Genomic DNA, 16129 nt, shown 5'->3' with positions numbered 1-16129 from the left:
CCAGTCTCTGCACTTAATAGAATCTCAGCTCCTTCTGTGCTTCTCTCTGCTTATGCAGGTAGAACAATATTCACAGGCCGTGAAGGGCACACCAGCTTGTCCTGCTCACTTGTGCTTTACATACAGATTTCATGTAATCCTCACGGGTGCCATCTGAATTAGGCTACATTCATGTATTCAGTCAATGAACATTTGTTACAACTCTGATTGTCTTGTGGTGTTTGTACTCAAGTAGACCAGGCAGTTAACAGATACAGTGATAGGAGGAAGGTAATAGAGAACAGAGCCTAGGTGATCAGAGAGGATTCCAGGGAGAAGTGTCACCTTTGCCGTGACGTGGGGGATGACTAGCCAGACCGAAGGTGGGCCATGCCATGGTGGGGAGGTAGGAGCCTGGGCCTCGAAGTCAGGTGGACTTGGCTTAAGTCCTGGATTTGCCACTCTCTGGGCCACTTTTTTTTTGTTTTTAAACCCCTCTTTAGGCAAATCACTTAACCTCTCTCACCATTTTGCTCACTTAGAAAATTTTAGGTAATTGGCAGAAGTAGCTAATGCACCTGAAGTGCCTGGATCATAATATGAGCTCAGATGTCAGCTATTATTACAAATATTAATATCTTAAAAATCTTACGGGTAAGATTTGTTCCTTTTACTATATATGCAAATTGTACCTCAGTAAAGTACTGTTAGCATGGAAAAATTCATCACGGCTGGAGCAGAGGGTAAGGTGGGGACGGGGGAGGCATGAAGCTGGGCAATAAGCCATGTTAGACTTTCTCACTGGCAAGAAGACCAAGGGTCTAAGGATAAGCTTCATCCAACTTGGCAGTTAGCAAGTGGCGAAGCCAGGATTGGAACATAGGCGTGTCAGACTAAGCAGTTCTGCTAATGTTTGTGGGTGGGTTGCAATGTTTTGACCAGCCGTCTGTCATGTATGGTTAAGGGTCGGGCCTCACTAAAGCTAACAAATGATTGTCCACAATAGACATGCAGTTGAAATCCTGATTCGTGGGTTGTATCTATTTGTTGGCAGCCATGGGCTTTAGCCTCTGGTAGCTCCTGAACACAAAGAAAAGAAAATGGTAGAGTAGGAAGCAGGCAATGTGAAGATAAAAGGAAGGAGAAGCCACAGGGCCCTTTGTGTTGTAATGCAGCCACTGGTGATTCTGAGGAGCGTGGGGAGGAGGAAGCTCAAGCCAGCCTTGAACCAGAAGAAGGGAGGTTGGAACCCTGTGGACCTTTCCTGAGGAAAGGCATCTCCTAGATTCTCTTCCTAGGCCTACCCCTGCCTCTCACCAGTGTCCTCTCGTGGGGCAGGTGTGGTGTTTTGTTCCCGAACTGTGTGGGACTTGAAACTCTCTTTTCTCCTCCACATACCTCTAAATCAGGTTGTTCTAATATTTCTGCAGTTTGGTGAGTGGTAGAGGTAACCTGCTTGTTATCTGCCAGAGCAGTCAGCAAAGGATGACCACATATCATCTTGGAACTGTGGCCATGTTGGGATGTCACAGGCTGCAGCCCAGCAAAAACTCCAGAGGGCTGGCTCTCTGGCTTGGGTAGGAGCTCAGGCTGCTGGGTCGAGAGCAAATCCCTGAAGCACTGGAAGTGGTTGCTCTTGTTAACCAGATACAGGGAGTTTACCAGGAATAGTAACCATGCAGCAGTTTGTTAGACTAGTACGAAGTGATGGCTCTTCACCAGGTGATCCTGTAAACAGATGAACTGAAGCAGTCAGTGCTTGTGTCCTAACACGTGTGCCTGTGTGTCCTGTCTTCTTTTCTACTAAAAAACAGATGAATAAGCTAAAAGCTTAATGTTTGTTTGCAAATTGAGCATCTTTTAATGACCTTATAGAACTATAAGAGTTTTCAAAAACTTTAGCCTTTTACTTAGATTACTTTTATTCCTTAGTTTTTAAGATTGCATGTTAGCTTTTTTTTTTAAGTATGTATATATTTTTAGTAATCTCTACACCCAACATGGGGCTTGAACTCATGACCCTGAGATCAAGAGTTGCATGCTCTTCTGACTAAGCCAGCCAGGACCCCACCTGTTAGCTTTTTAAAGTGGTTTTGAATTTCTGAGATTGAATGTTGCATCTGAAGATTACTTAACATTATCTTCTCTCATGTAATTTGGTAAAGCAGCCAGTAAAACACAGCATAAAACTGCATGTGTTGTAAGTATCAGCGAGAAGGGCGCCTGGCTGGCTCAGTTGGTAGAGCATATGACTCTTGATCTCGGGGTCAAGAGTTCGAGCCCCATGTTGGGTATAGAGATTACTTAATATAAAATAAAATTTAGAATCCTGGAAGTGTCAGCTAGAGAGGAGGATTTTGATCATTCTGCTTGAGCCAGGTGTCTAGGTTCGAAAAGCCAGAACCTACGAATTGGATGTGTGGTAATACAGTAGCCACTGGCCACATAGGGCCATTGAGCCCTCGAAATGCAGCTTGTTCAAACTGAGATGTGCTCTAAGTATGAAATATGTGCTGGATTTTGAGGAATTAGTACAAAACAAGGAATGTAAATATAATTAATAATTGTTAATGTTATATGTTGAAATGATAATATTTGGATATACAGTTGACCACTGAACAATGTGGGGGTTAGGGGCACTGACCCCCTGTGCAGTTGAAAATCCTTGTATAACTTTTGACTCCCCCAAAACTTAACTACTAATAGCCTGTTTTTGACCAGGAAGCCTTACCAATAACAGTCGATTAACACATATTTGGACAATATATGTATTGTATACCATTTCTTAAAATAAGCTAAAGAAAATCATAAGGAAGAGAAAGTACATTTATAGTAGTATACTGTATTAATTGAAAAAAAAATCTTCATTTAAGTGAACCTGCACAGTTCAAACCCATGTTGTTCAAGGGTCGACTGTATTGAGTTAAATAAAATACATTGTTAAAATTAATTTCACCTTTTTTCTTTTTATTATGGCTACTAGACAATTTAAAATTATGTATTTTCATGATGCATATTTATGGTTCATATTATATTTCCATTGGACAGTGCTTCCTTGGACAGTTCTGCGTTTTCTGACTTACTAGGAAAGGCAAAACGAAAGCAATTGGAGAGAAACAACCTTTTATTCCCAAATGCCTCTTATTCGTAAATCAGTTAACCTGTACAGTCTCAGGAGTTTCAAAAGCGGAAAATCTTTACAGCTCACATTACTCTATTTCTCAGAGACTGTCCTGTTATTTGAGAATAACTTCATAATATGCTTATCTTTTTTTTTTTTTTCAGCCTTTCTAGTCTGGTGATGATGACAACTGTAATGCAGGGTATTTTGTCCAAAATTCCAGTATCATGTTAATTCTATTGACTTTTTTACATGTCCACTATAATTTTACATAGCCAGAAACAAATGAAAAATCTTTTATATGGAGATATTGTAGAAATGTGTGATTTACATCAAATTATGATTATCAAAACTCAAGAATCAGTGATAAAAGGTTTAACATCTCAGCTAAGATGTAATTATGGATCCCACAGAGGGTATCACACATGCCATGTATCCTCAAATAGCCTCTATTCTAGGCAGGCGATGTACACTCAGAGTGAAATAATTCAAGAAGAGCAATCCCTAGTGGGGACTGTATGGCTAAACGGCTCATAAATGACACTGATAGAAGTTTCTATTTTAATCTCATTGTCATTCCCTGGCCCTAAGAAATTCTTAAGCACCAGCCCTTCCATCCCTCCCTCCACAGATTCTTCTTGGTTTTAGTAGCTCTGCAAGTAAATACAACCTGGCCTTTGAGCATGGCTCTGAAGCAGCCCAGAAAAATCAGATCTGCTTCAAATTCTTTATTAATCTAGTTGCCTTTAGAACTTTAGGCCTAGTAAACCTATTTAGGTAAGAAAGTATTTTCTGCAACCAAATTGGATAAAAAGAAAACTGTGGATTATATGCCAGGAGATCTTTAGCAAAAATGTTGTTTGAAACATTTTAGGCAAACATTGTTTAAAAAGACAAATGTATTTATAGAAAATGCATATTTTTTATAGTGTTCATGGAACATTCACCAGATACACCATATTCTGGGCCATAAAAACTTAACGAAGGTAAAAGAACTGAAATTATAAAAAGCATGTTTTCTGACCGTCATGAAGTTAAACTAAAAATCAGTAACAGAGAGATATCTGGGACATTCCCACACATTTGGAAATTAAACATACTTCTCATTAGCCTGTGAGTCCAAAGATAATCACAGGGAAGAGGAGAAAATATTTTAATCAAATGAAAATACAACATATCACAAATTGCAGCTGATGCAGTGTTTAGAGGGAAATTAATAACATTAAGTGCTTATTTTAGAAGTACAAATTACCAATATTAGGACTAAAAGAATATTGCTAGACTCCACAGACTTAAAAAGCGTAATAGGGAAATATTACAAACAACATTATGCCCAGAGGTTGGGCAACTTAAATGAAATAGACAAATTCTTTATAAGACAGAAACTACCAAAGCTCATTCAAGAAGAAATAGCCTAATTTCCAGTAGAAATTAAAGAGATTGAATTCATAGTTAAAAACCTTTCTACAAAGAAAACTGCAGGCCCAGATGGCTTCCTTGGCAAATTTACCAAGCCTTTAAGGAAGAAATATTTTACACAAACTCTTCCAGAAAATAGAAGGAACACTTCCCAACTCATTTTATGAGGCTAGCTAATATTGAAAGATATTGCAAGAAAACTATTGACCAATTTACCTTATGAACTTAGGGTGACAAATGAACAAAGTATTAGCAAGCCAAATTCTGTAATGTATAAAAAGGATAATAATAGTACTGTGCTGTTAAACTGGCTCTCTGGATCAAGAGGAAGTCCTCTTTGTACCATTCACTGATTTCCATTGTATAAAAACTCCCACAAACTAAACAAAACAAAACCCTCCCACCATGGCCAATTGTAAGCTACCAATGTGAGGTCACTGACAGCAGAATCAGGAAGAGATGTGTAGAATTAGCTCTCCTGAGCTGGTGTGACCCAACTTCAGCACATCATGACCAATACATAATCTTCCCAAGAATGCAAGACTGGTTCAACGTTCAAAAATCCATGAATATACTTCACCATAATAACAGACTAAGGAAAAAGACAAAAAACTATGAACCAAAGAATGTCCTTAGTTCTAAACTTAGCAAAATAAACCTACCCAAACTGATGCTCTGACTGTACAGTCCACTTCAGGCCCCACAGTCTCTTTGTTGCTTGTCCACCTTTTCATTTCATTGCTCTGATCATTGCAACATCTAGATTACACCCTCTTTCTGTGACCACTTGCTTGCCCATTCAAATGACATTTTTAATAGAAGCAGCGATGCATTAGGAGGTGGGAGAGCTACTCCTAACTCATGCAAAACAAAAACAAAAACCTACTAAGATATATAAAACTATATAATTGTCTCATAAATTTCACACACACACCCCATGGCGAAGTATGTTTGTCTGTTTTTACTTACATTATGTAAGTAAAAACATTACTTACATTCAGGGTACTCTTTGTGACGACCTTTTAATGGTTACTCCAGCAGGGTTGTCACATGGTAAAATGAAGACCTAATTCTCTACTGATTTGGGAGCATCCTTGAGTCAAAAATCCTGTCATTTTTTAAATCTTTGTATCGACTCCTGACACATTACTTGGCACATACACTCAGTGCATGTTTTGATGAATGGATAAATAAATAGAATTCTAAGGATTCCTCATTTGCAGAGGCTCTCAGGTCAAGACTTAAGTGTGAGACTCAAGTACTCACTGTGGAAATGGCCATTCTTTGAAAAGAATGACATTCCCAATTGCATTGTGATTTTTAGTACTTCTCTGCTCAATTCAAAAACATTTATAAAATGAGGGGAGTAGAGGGGCGCCTGGGTGGCCCCTTAGTTGGGTAAGCATCTGACTCTTGATTTCTGCTCAGGTCATGATCTCGGGGTCGTGAGATTGAGCTCTGCATTGGTCTCCTCATTCAGTGGGGAGTCTGCTTGAGATTCTCCCTTTCCCTCTCCTGCCCCCCCCACCATGTGCACATGCTTTTTCTCTCTCTCTCAAATAAATAAATCTTAAAAAAAGAAGAAAATGAGGGGCATGGAAGAGAATCAATTAAGATTCCCTAGAGAACTTTTTTTAAAAAGATCTGGGCCACTGTATCATCTGAAAAAGGACTGTGGGGCAGGTAGAGGATTAAATGATGAATATTGATCATTGCTATGAGAGTAGCTTTACCATAATTTTATGTTAGGCTTTTGTACACTGCCCATACACTTTAATATGTGTGCTCTTTTTGAAGATCAATGTATAAGTAAGTACATTTATGTTGTTGGGGGGGGCACCTGGAGCACAATTTTACTCATTTAAGTTACTATATATCTTTGGATTTTGACATACTGTTGATTATAACTATAATTCTTAATGCCTAATTTCTGATCATCTGTGTGATTTAAGTGATCTAGAAATGGCGTGGGAGTGGTAGGTCTCAGTTCTGGAATGATAGCATGAGTTAGTATGATCTGTGAAATTCCAAAGATGTTTTGCAGGTGAGCTGAGAGGAGGGTGAGTTTGGCTAATTTAAGAAGGCCAGACTGGGTAGGATTATTCACCCCTAGAGGAGGTTAGGCTGAAAGACTTGCTCGATTTACATGAATAAAACTTCTGCGTTTCCTGATTTGCTTGTTATCTTTTAAAAAAAGAAAGAAAAGAACATTTTATTTAGAGAAATGGACATTATCATTATCCTCCCAAATCCAGATTTTTAGTTATCAGAAACATAGCAGATTATAGCTCCACACTGATTATCCTTGAAGCTTCGCACCTGTCTTAGCAACTCCTAGTCACCAGTGAATTGATACTTGCATCACAGTCAGGTTTGGTTTCAGTGTCCCGTGTACCTCAGATCTTTGTTTTTGTATCGAATAAGATTTATGTTTATTCTAATTTTACTAATGGAAGTTTTTCTCCATCAGGGATGGATGAATGAGATTTACAACTATGATCCAGAAACTTACCATGCAACTTTGACACATTCAGTCTTTGTCCGACTTGAGGGTGGGACCTTAAGACTTTCAAAGCCCAATAAAAATATATCCAGGAGGGCAAGCTACAATGAAACAAAGCCAGAGGTTACCTACATCAGCCAGAAAATCTACGACCTTTCAGACAGCAAGGTGAGCCTGGCTAATTTGAGAAACTAAAATGAAAGAAAAGCATTTGGAATCTTGGTTGTTTTACTGTGTTTTTCCCCCTCAAAAGGGTGTGTGTGTAGTTGTGTGTGTGTGTGTGTTTGTGTGTAATTTAGGGCACTACCTTTCATGCAAATCACCCAAGCATCTTTTTAAATGTAGATTCTATTTCAGCAGCTCTGAGTGGGGCCTAAGAGTCTGCATTTTTATGAGCTCCCAAGTGATGCTTTTGCTGCTGGTGGTCCATGGACCACACTTTGAGGAGCAAAGGCATAACACACTCATCTGACTTTGAGAGTTAACTCCTAACTTTTCAGTCCAACAAAAAGCTAAGTATAGTGGTGCTAGGGTAATAATGAATGAGGACTCTGTAAATGTGAAAATTATGGATATGCAAAATAATTCCATTTGATAAGTGTTATATACTGCTGTTGTTAAGAAATGTAAATTGTTGGTTATTTCAAAAAGCTATAGGTTTTCTGTTGTTATAACTCATGTGAGTGATCTTTAAATTTACCTCAAAGGACAGAAGTATTTAAAATAGTTTTTGTATAAATTTTCTCCTAACTTGAGACTGATAAACTTGAGCTTCCCATCTAGATCTAGTTTGATAAATTCTTTTTTTTTTTTTTTTTTCAAATTTATGGTTGGTCCAAGGTCATGAAACTTAGTTGATGATAACCTGCTAAATAATTTTTGTGTCACTGTTACCTGAAAATTACAGATATTTAATCATGGAACACTACATCAAAAACTAATGATGTAATGTATGGTGATTAACATAACATAATAATAAAAAAAAAGAAAATTACAGATACTTGTAACTCTTGCAAAATTCTAAACGTCTACTTCTGGAATGAGTTTGAAGAGTAACAAATCACTTCTAAAACTTAATCCCAGTTTCTATAGTCATGTTGTAGACAGGTGGTAATTTTACACTCATTGTTTTAGCAAAAAGGCTATAAAGTTTGCATTTGTGTTCTGCATAATATTAATGCACAGTGTGGCCAGTTCTTAATTTTGTATGTCAGTCATCATTTCCCTTTCCTGTAGATTTATCTTGTACCCAAAAGTTTGGCTCGAAAACGAATCTGGAATAAAAAATACCCCATTTGTATCGAGCTTGGTCGACAAGATGACTTTATGTCTAAGGCCCAGACTGATAAAGAGACTTCTGAAGAAAAGCCTCCAGCTGAGAGAGAGCTGGGAAGCGAGGACCCTAAGAAGCCACCCCATCCTCAGGAGGGAACACGATCTAGCCAGCGAGATCAGATACTCTATCTCTTTGGGAGAACTGGCCGAGACAAAGAGGAGTGGTTTAGGCGATTTATTCTGGCATCTAAACTGAAGTCGGAAAGCAAGAAGCCACCTGGTGTCTCTGGAAGTAAACCAGGTAATGACGTGTGTGCTGAATGCTTAAGTAGTTTTATAGGGTCCATAGGAGAATGGAGAGAGATTCCCAGGTAGAAAGGAAGGAAACCCACCCTGAGCCGATGACCCTCTGCCACCTAAGGAGTGTTCTCAGGACTCACTTACCTTTCAGGCTGGTCATTGCAACCCTTTGCACCAGATCATTTAACCAGTGATGGGACAGCTTGCAGATGTATGATTTTTGCCTTTGTTGGTTCCTTAGGATTATATTTATTTGTACATACTGTGACTCTGAGAGAAGAAACATCAGGAGAACCCTGGTTGTGATAAGGAGGCGGGGAAGTCAGGGCAGCGTATCAGGCTAGTGTTCTCAGGCTCCCGGCCTTGAACACGCTTCTCCAAGCCTCAGATCACCAGAGAAATGCAGAGTCTGTGGCCTCCCGACTCACATTTGTGCTGATAAATGAGCCTCTGCTCATTTCCTGTCCTGCCCCGTGTACCCCAGTTGGGCCCTCACTGAACCTCTCAGTGTCCTCCAGACAGCCTGGGCCCTGTCTTCACTTTTTGCATATGCTCCTCCCTCTACCTGGAATGTTCTTCCCCCACCTGCACCAGGAAAATGCCAACTATTTCTTCAAGAAGCAGCTGAGAGGACTCTACCTGTAAAGTCGCTACTGGGGCTTTCTTGGGCAGAGGTAGTCACCTCCTCCTTTCTGCCCTGAAAGTCCTTCAGTCATGCTTCAGTTGCCATGGTTATTATAGAGAGCCGTAATTTATGTGCCTAGGTGCCCAAATTCAAGGGCAGGGATTATGTCTCATTCTTCTTTTCATGTGGAATTGGCCCAGAGAAGGACTTGATAAAAACCTTTGTTGAATGAAAGATGACAGGTCTGGAATTGCCGTGTGCTGTGGGCGAACAGTTAGCTTGCGGCCCACTTGCCATTTGTCTCTGGGGCTGTGGCAGTTCCATATTTGACCCTCAGTGGTCACCAGGAAAAAAGAACAAGGTACTTAACCACATGGACTTCATGGCTTTCAGTTCCTCCGAATTGTTTTAGAGAAGAAGAAAAACCGTTCTAAAAAATGAGCTATTATTAGAGTGGGAGGTATTTCTCAGGATAGGAAATAGCCTTATAAATATTTTTTTAAACAATCATTTGTTAGCATGTTAGCTGCTTGTCAGCTTAGCCCAGGGCAGTCTGTTCACTGTTGCGTTGACTTTGCAGTCATTTCCTTCCCGCACGTTAACAGCCCAGCCGGCCTCTCTTTGCTGCAGGGGTTTTGCCCTCATACAGCAGACACAACAGCCCCTCGGGGCACCTGACCCACAGCCGCAGCAGCAGCAAAGGCAGTGTGGAGGAGATTATGTCGCAGCCGAAGCAGAAGGAGCTGGTGGGCAGCGTGCGGCAGAAGATGCTTCTGGACTACAGCGTGTATATGGCCAGGTGTGTCCCCCAAGAAAACCGAAGCCCCCAAAGGAGCCCGGTGCAGAGTGCGGAGAGCAGCCCCACGACTGGGAAGAAGGTAAAGCTGGCTGCCCAGGCCGTGGCTTTTCTGCTTTTCTACTCAGACTCATTTCTGCAAATGTAAGCACTTGGAGCGCTTCCTGTGTACCAGGCCCTGCCCTAGGCACTGGGGACACAGTAGTGAATGAGACAGATGCGGGCCTTGCCCTCAGGGAGCTTGTGCTCTTGTCAGGGAGGCAGCAAGAAACAAACAGCTGGTGGTGGCAAGAATTAAAATAAAGCCAAGGCTGGAAGTGGGGAGGGTGGAAAGTGGCCAGGCTGCTATTTTAGAGTGGTGGTCAAGGAGGGCCTCCTTGTGGAGGTGACGTTTGGGCAGAGACCTGACCACAGTGAGGAAGTGAGCTGTGGGATGTGTGTGGGAGGAGCTTCCCTGGTTCGGGGGACCGGCCCCGAAGCAGGGGTATGGTTGGAGTATTCAAGGAACCGTGGTGAGGTCGGTGAGGTGACGGTGAGCAGGGCACAGAGAGGCAGGGCCTCATGGGATCAGTTCTGAGGAAGATGGGAAGCCCTGGGAGGGTTTTGAGCAGGGAGTCATGTTGATCTATTTAAGTTTAAAAGTGGCTGTCCGTGGAGAGTGGGCAGCAGGGGGAAGAGAGTGGGTGGGGGGCGCTTCTAGCTCTGGGGGATGAGGCTGTGATGAGGGACAGCAGCAGGTGCTGAGAACGGCTGTAGTTGGGATCTGTGTTTATAGGGGAGCGGCTGGATTTGCTGATGAATTAGGTGTGGGGCGTGAGAGAACCAGAGGGGCCAAAGATCCCTCCTAACCTTTGACCTGAGCAACTGGGCCATCAGTAGGGAAGTTCTCAGAATCGTTAGTAGTAGAGGTCTGATTCCTCAGTTACCTTTGTAGTCTCAAATTCTCAGACTCATTAGCGATGTCCAGTGCTTTTGAAGATTTGCCACAAGCATTCTTCCCACAGCGTAACAAGCTGGCCATTGACTCAAGATCATCTGCAGTGAGATACTGTAGTAGAATTCCTCTGATCCCTTCAACAGTCTTGCAGACGAGATGGGGTTCTCTCCATTTTAAAGTAGATGGAGAAACAGGTTCACACGAGCTAAGTAGCTTCATTTCACAGTTGCTAAGTGGTGGCGTGTACAAAACCAGATGACACTCCCAGGCCCTCAGCTGCCACCACGGCCATGTTGGTGGCCGTTAGAAAGCTGTGCCGGCCCTACACCACTCACATCCTCAGCACCGCGCCCAGCCTGTGCACACACAGCCTGCTTTCCTCCCGTTCAGTAACCCACGAGGTGTTTGGCCTCTTACAGTGACCGTATCTCTGCTCTTAATGGGAAGCACTTGGTGACGCCTTCTTTGTGTTGTTAGCCAGTCATGGGTTTTGATTCATTCCGTTGATCCTCTCCAGTGGAGAAGAGACCCCTGAACCCTCATCCAGCTGACTTTGGCAGGCCAAAAAAGACCCTGTGCTCTGCTGGCCCCTCACCCACTGCCTCCACCCTCTGACCTGAGTTACCAACTGAGAGTGGGAAGTAGGCCTTCCTCTAGGCTGGAGTTGGGCAATACAAAACTATTCTAGGAATGTCCTGTTTACCACCCGTGAATCCCCCTACCCCAAATTCCTTTTCTCCCTGGGTTGTCAACTGTCTGAACTCTCATCGGATTCAGGGAAATCAGGAGGAGCATTGTATACTAATGTAAGAAAATTACCCCATGAAATGCTTGCTTTTTAAAAGAGTTCCTTAAATTAAAAATACAAAAACAAAACCATGTTTTAGAGCATCGTTTCCTCAGTGTGTGTTGCATGTGTTTGTCGTGTCTTGTCATCGCTGGAGTCTCTGGAAGCCCCAGGAGGTGCTGGGAGGCCCTGATGGCCCCTAACTGAGCCCCCTGACCCAGCATCCCTGTCACCCGGGGGGGCTTCTCTAGTGCAACCGTCCTTTCTGAGTACTTGGCATTTACCTCTTTAAGCACCAAAACGTGTTTTTCCTCTTCTAAGTCTGATGAAAATCTTCAAAAACCACACTGCATTTCCTGGCCCCCTTAGGCAGAGCAGGCAGGGATGATTTCATCTTGATAATTTAAGGGCTTAACAACAAACAGAAATTCAGGCTTGTCGTCATGCAGGCCTGCTTGAGGTCAGAAGCCTTTCACCGCCATCTGAGCCACCCCAGGCTGTTGATTCTGCAGTAGTTTTCTCTCCATTGTCAGTTGGCTGGTGTTGGTATATGGCCTAGCTGCTTCTCCTTGAGTGCTTATCCCCATCTCCCACCCCTCACCCCTAATGCAACGATTCTAGTCTGTGTGGGCTAGGAAACCAGAAAGCCAGAATTGTGTGAACGGGATAACTGTCCTTGGAAAGGGGGCTTTGCAAGAAGGTGCATGGAGTCTAGTGCTGGGTTCCCACATCCCCTTGGCCTCCCTGAAGCACGTGTGGGCCGTGTCCTGGCTCTCAGGGGTGGTCTGCTAGTTAAGACCATCTTGAATAAGGTATGGGCATGTGTTATAGTTAACTATTACTGTGTAACAGCCCTAGAAGTCGTGGCCTAAAACCATAACAGTTACTCATTTTGCTTACCAATTTGTAACTTGACCAGGCTTGGCAATGAAGGCTTCTCTCTACTCCATACAGCATCAGCTGAGGAGGCCCCACTGGGGGCTGGAGGAGCTGCTCCCAAGATGCCTCACTCGCATGGCTGGCACATAGATGCTGGTTGTTGCCTGGGAGCTCACTTCTCCGTGTGGCCTGGGCTTCCTGCAGCTTGGTGACTGGGTTCCAAGGGCAAGTCTCCCTTGAGAAAGAGCCAGGTGGACACCATATCACCTTTTATAACCTTATCTCGGAAGTAAAATAACATCACATCTATCATGCCCTATTGGAGCAGTCAGCACACCTTCCCAGGTTCAAGAAGGGGCAGAGATTGCACTTCTTGCTGAAGAAGTAGCAAATTCTTGGGAGAGCATGTGGGATGAGAAATATCGTGGCACTGTTTTTGGAAAGGAAGATCTGCTAGTTTCCTCTGCTACTTTGATTACTTTTAACGCTTTAAGGCAGTTCTTAACTAGTTTTATTTCTTATTAATTTTGCAGTTTGAGCACACGAGGACCTTCTCCCTCCATTTTTAACTTGTTATGTTTGGTGCCTATGAAACATTAGCATGGTTCCAGAGATCAAAGCTGTACAAAGACCTACTCAGAACAGGGCCGTCTTCCCCACCCTGTTTCTTCTGTTCTTCCATGCTATTCCCACTCACCCCCTCTGAAGTAAGCCAATCTCCTTAGTCTCTGGTTTATCCTTTCTGCCTTTATTTTCCCTTCTTAGTCGAAAGGTAGCATATTATGGATACCCTTTTGAACATTACTTTTCCACTTACTAGTACATTCTGGAAATCACTCCACATCAGTTCATAGATGTCTCTTCCTCCTCTTGTTTTTAAACAGCGCCAAGTACTTGTTCCATCGTACGAATGTTTCATAGTATATTCATTCCCTCTTTTATAAGGGCATATAGGTTTCCAGTATTTTGCAATTACAAACAATGCTGCAGTGAGTAATTTGTGTATTGTGTATTTTTGTGCTGTTCAGGGTGTATCTTCAAGGTGAAATCTTAGAAGTGAGATCGCTAGATCAGAAGGTAAATGCACATGTAGTTTTGTTAGGTATTACCACATTCCCCTCTATAAGGGTTGCCCCAGTGTTCACTCCCACCAGTAGTAAGAGTGCCTGTTTCCCCAAAGGCTCACCAAATGTGGGCCCTTTGGATGTGGTCAGTAGTGTTCATCCTTCCTGCCGAAGACTGGGCCAGGTTATTTCTTAGGGTCCATGTTGCCTCTGATATCATGAGTCCAAGAGAAACTCAAAGGGCTCAGAGATACAAATGAACCTTTGACATCTCTTCGGGTGACACTGTCACATCATCGTCAGGGTCGGCCACCAGCCAGAGCTTACCCAGAGGGAGCTTGGGACACAGCTCCAGCCTTTGCCTCAGCTTCTTCTCTCCCCACTGCCCCCCCTGCTGCTGCCTCTTGTAGGCCATGGCCAGAGCATCTCTTCCCCTGAGGGCTCCACGTCTAATGGCAACTTCCACCCGCTGGGCCTCCTTTCTCACATGGCACCTAGTGCTAAACTAGGTTTGGGGGAGAATGAGGCCACTGGTTCACAGGAGCCAAACCCAGGATACAATTAGTAAATATAGACAAGGTTTGTGTTAAAAAGTGCTGAAATACTTTTGGTGTTTATTCTTACTTATAATAATTAAAAACATATTCAGGGGATTCTGCATATCGAAACCACTTTGGAGCTCAAAATTGGAATTATAAAATCACTATTTTGGAGGAAGGGCCTGGTTCTCTAGATGTTTAGTGGTTAGTGACCAGTCACTGAGCCCTGACTTGCCCTCATGACTGCTTTGTCCCATAGCCACAGACTGTGCAAGCCTCTGAATCTCCAAACCCCTGTGGTGTTGGTGCCATTTTCTCACTGTTCAGGCAACTTAACCTCTAGAATAGTTGTGAGACCATGAGGCTGGCTGAGGAGACTAGAGCTTTATTGTCTTGTCAAGGTAGTGTGCTTGGTTGGAGGAGATTTTAATAGTAATTCAGAAAATAAGAAAATAAAGAGACTCTCTTTTGAAACTAATAATACACTGTATGTTAATTGAATTTAAATAAAATATAATTTTTAAAAAAGGAAACTCTGTTTTTAAAAATGTCTAAAGGTGGCATAGTATTACCCCTGGTGTGGTTACCTCAGAAAGGGAGACTGCACAGGCTGCCTGCAGATTTGCTCAGGGGTGTAGTAAGGCCCGGGAGGCTGCTAGTTCTGTGTGCCCCAAAGTGGCCTGCCTGGGAGAGAGGACCATCAGTGGGGCAGTGCTGTGCCTGTCCTCTAGGCAGGTGCAAGACTCCAGTATTCAAATTGTGTCACACACTTCCACGCTCATTATCCAAGGAAGATCCTAAACGTTTAGAGATAATGTAGGCTTCCCAGGTTTGGAGAGTTCTGTCTTCATTATTACTAGTTGTACTAATTATCTTGTTACCTATAAACTGGATCATGAGATATTACTCCCTGTTTGCAGTTATCAGGAGATGAGAACCCGAAAAAGCAAATAGGAATCAAATAGAAACCAGGAAATCTTAATTGGTGGAGTGGTTTTCCAAGGTTTCCCTTTCCTGCACAAAGTCACCTTTTCAGACATTTAAAAGTAGAATTGAAAAGTGCTCCTCATACAGTGAGTAAAAAATCTGAAGCCATAGAGCCAATTTAAACATAAATTTTAGAAAGGATCCAGAAAAGAGTGCCAAGACAATTCAAGGAATGGGGAAGGGGAGGGAAAGAATAGTCTTCAACAAATGGTGCTGGAACAGCCGGTATCCACATGGCAAAAGAATGAAGTTGGACTCCTACCTCACACCATACACAAAAATTAAAAGGATCATAGACCTCAATGTAAGAGCTAAAACTATAAAAGTCTTAGAAGAAAACATAGGAGTCAATCTCTGTGGTTTGGGGTTAGGTAAAGCTTTCTTAGATAAGACACCCAAAAGTACATGCAACCAAAAAAAAAGATAAACTAGATTTCATCAAAATTAAAAACTTTTGTGCTACAAACAATACCATTAAGATAGTAAAGAGACAACCCACAAAATGGGAAAATATCTGCAAATCATATATCTGATATTCTAGTACCTAGAATAAACAAAGGATTCTTAAAACTGAATAATAAAAAGGTAAATGACCCAATTAAGAAATGGGCAAAGGGGAGCACCTGGGTGGCTCAGTCAGTTAAGCGTCTGCCTTTAGCTCTGGTCATGATCCCAGGGTCCTGGAATCAAGCCCCTCATTGGGCGCCCTGCTCAGCGGGGAGCCTGCTTCTCTTCCTGCTGCTCCCCCTGCTTGTGCGCTCACTCGCTCTCTCTGTCAAATAAATAAAATCTTTTTCTTAATTTTTTTTTTTAAAGATTTTATTTATTTGACAGAGAGAGACACAGCGAGAGAGGGAACACAAGCAGGGGGAACGGGAGAGGGAGAAGCAGGCTCCCCGCAGAGCAGGGAGCCCGATG

At 42.6% G+C, this 16129-nt stretch overlaps 1 protein-coding gene across 5 annotated transcripts in view; it reads left to right on the top strand.

Moving 5' to 3' along the window:
- Window positions 1-16129, top strand: part of TEX2 (testis expressed 2) — a 102615-nt gene that overhangs the window by 55346 nt on the left and 31140 nt on the right. For all 5 annotated transcript variants that reach the window (XM_027625273.2, XM_027625272.2, XM_027625274.1 and 2 more), the window contains exons 3-5: window positions 6990-7190; window positions 8259-8598; window positions 9853-10100. In XM_027625273.2, the coding sequence (XP_027481074.2) occupies window positions 6990-7190; window positions 8259-8598; window positions 9853-10100 (789 nt within the window). The remainder of the gene's footprint in view (window positions 1-6989; window positions 7191-8258; window positions 8599-9852; window positions 10101-16129) is intronic.

The sequence above is a fragment of the Zalophus californianus genome, chromosome 16, assembly GCF_009762305.2.
Source record: "Zalophus californianus isolate mZalCal1 chromosome 16, mZalCal1.pri.v2, whole genome shotgun sequence".
NCBI classification, from domain to species: domain Eukaryota; kingdom Metazoa; phylum Chordata; class Mammalia; order Carnivora; family Otariidae; genus Zalophus; species Zalophus californianus.
This window is presented reverse-complemented; position numbering and strand designations above follow the sequence as displayed.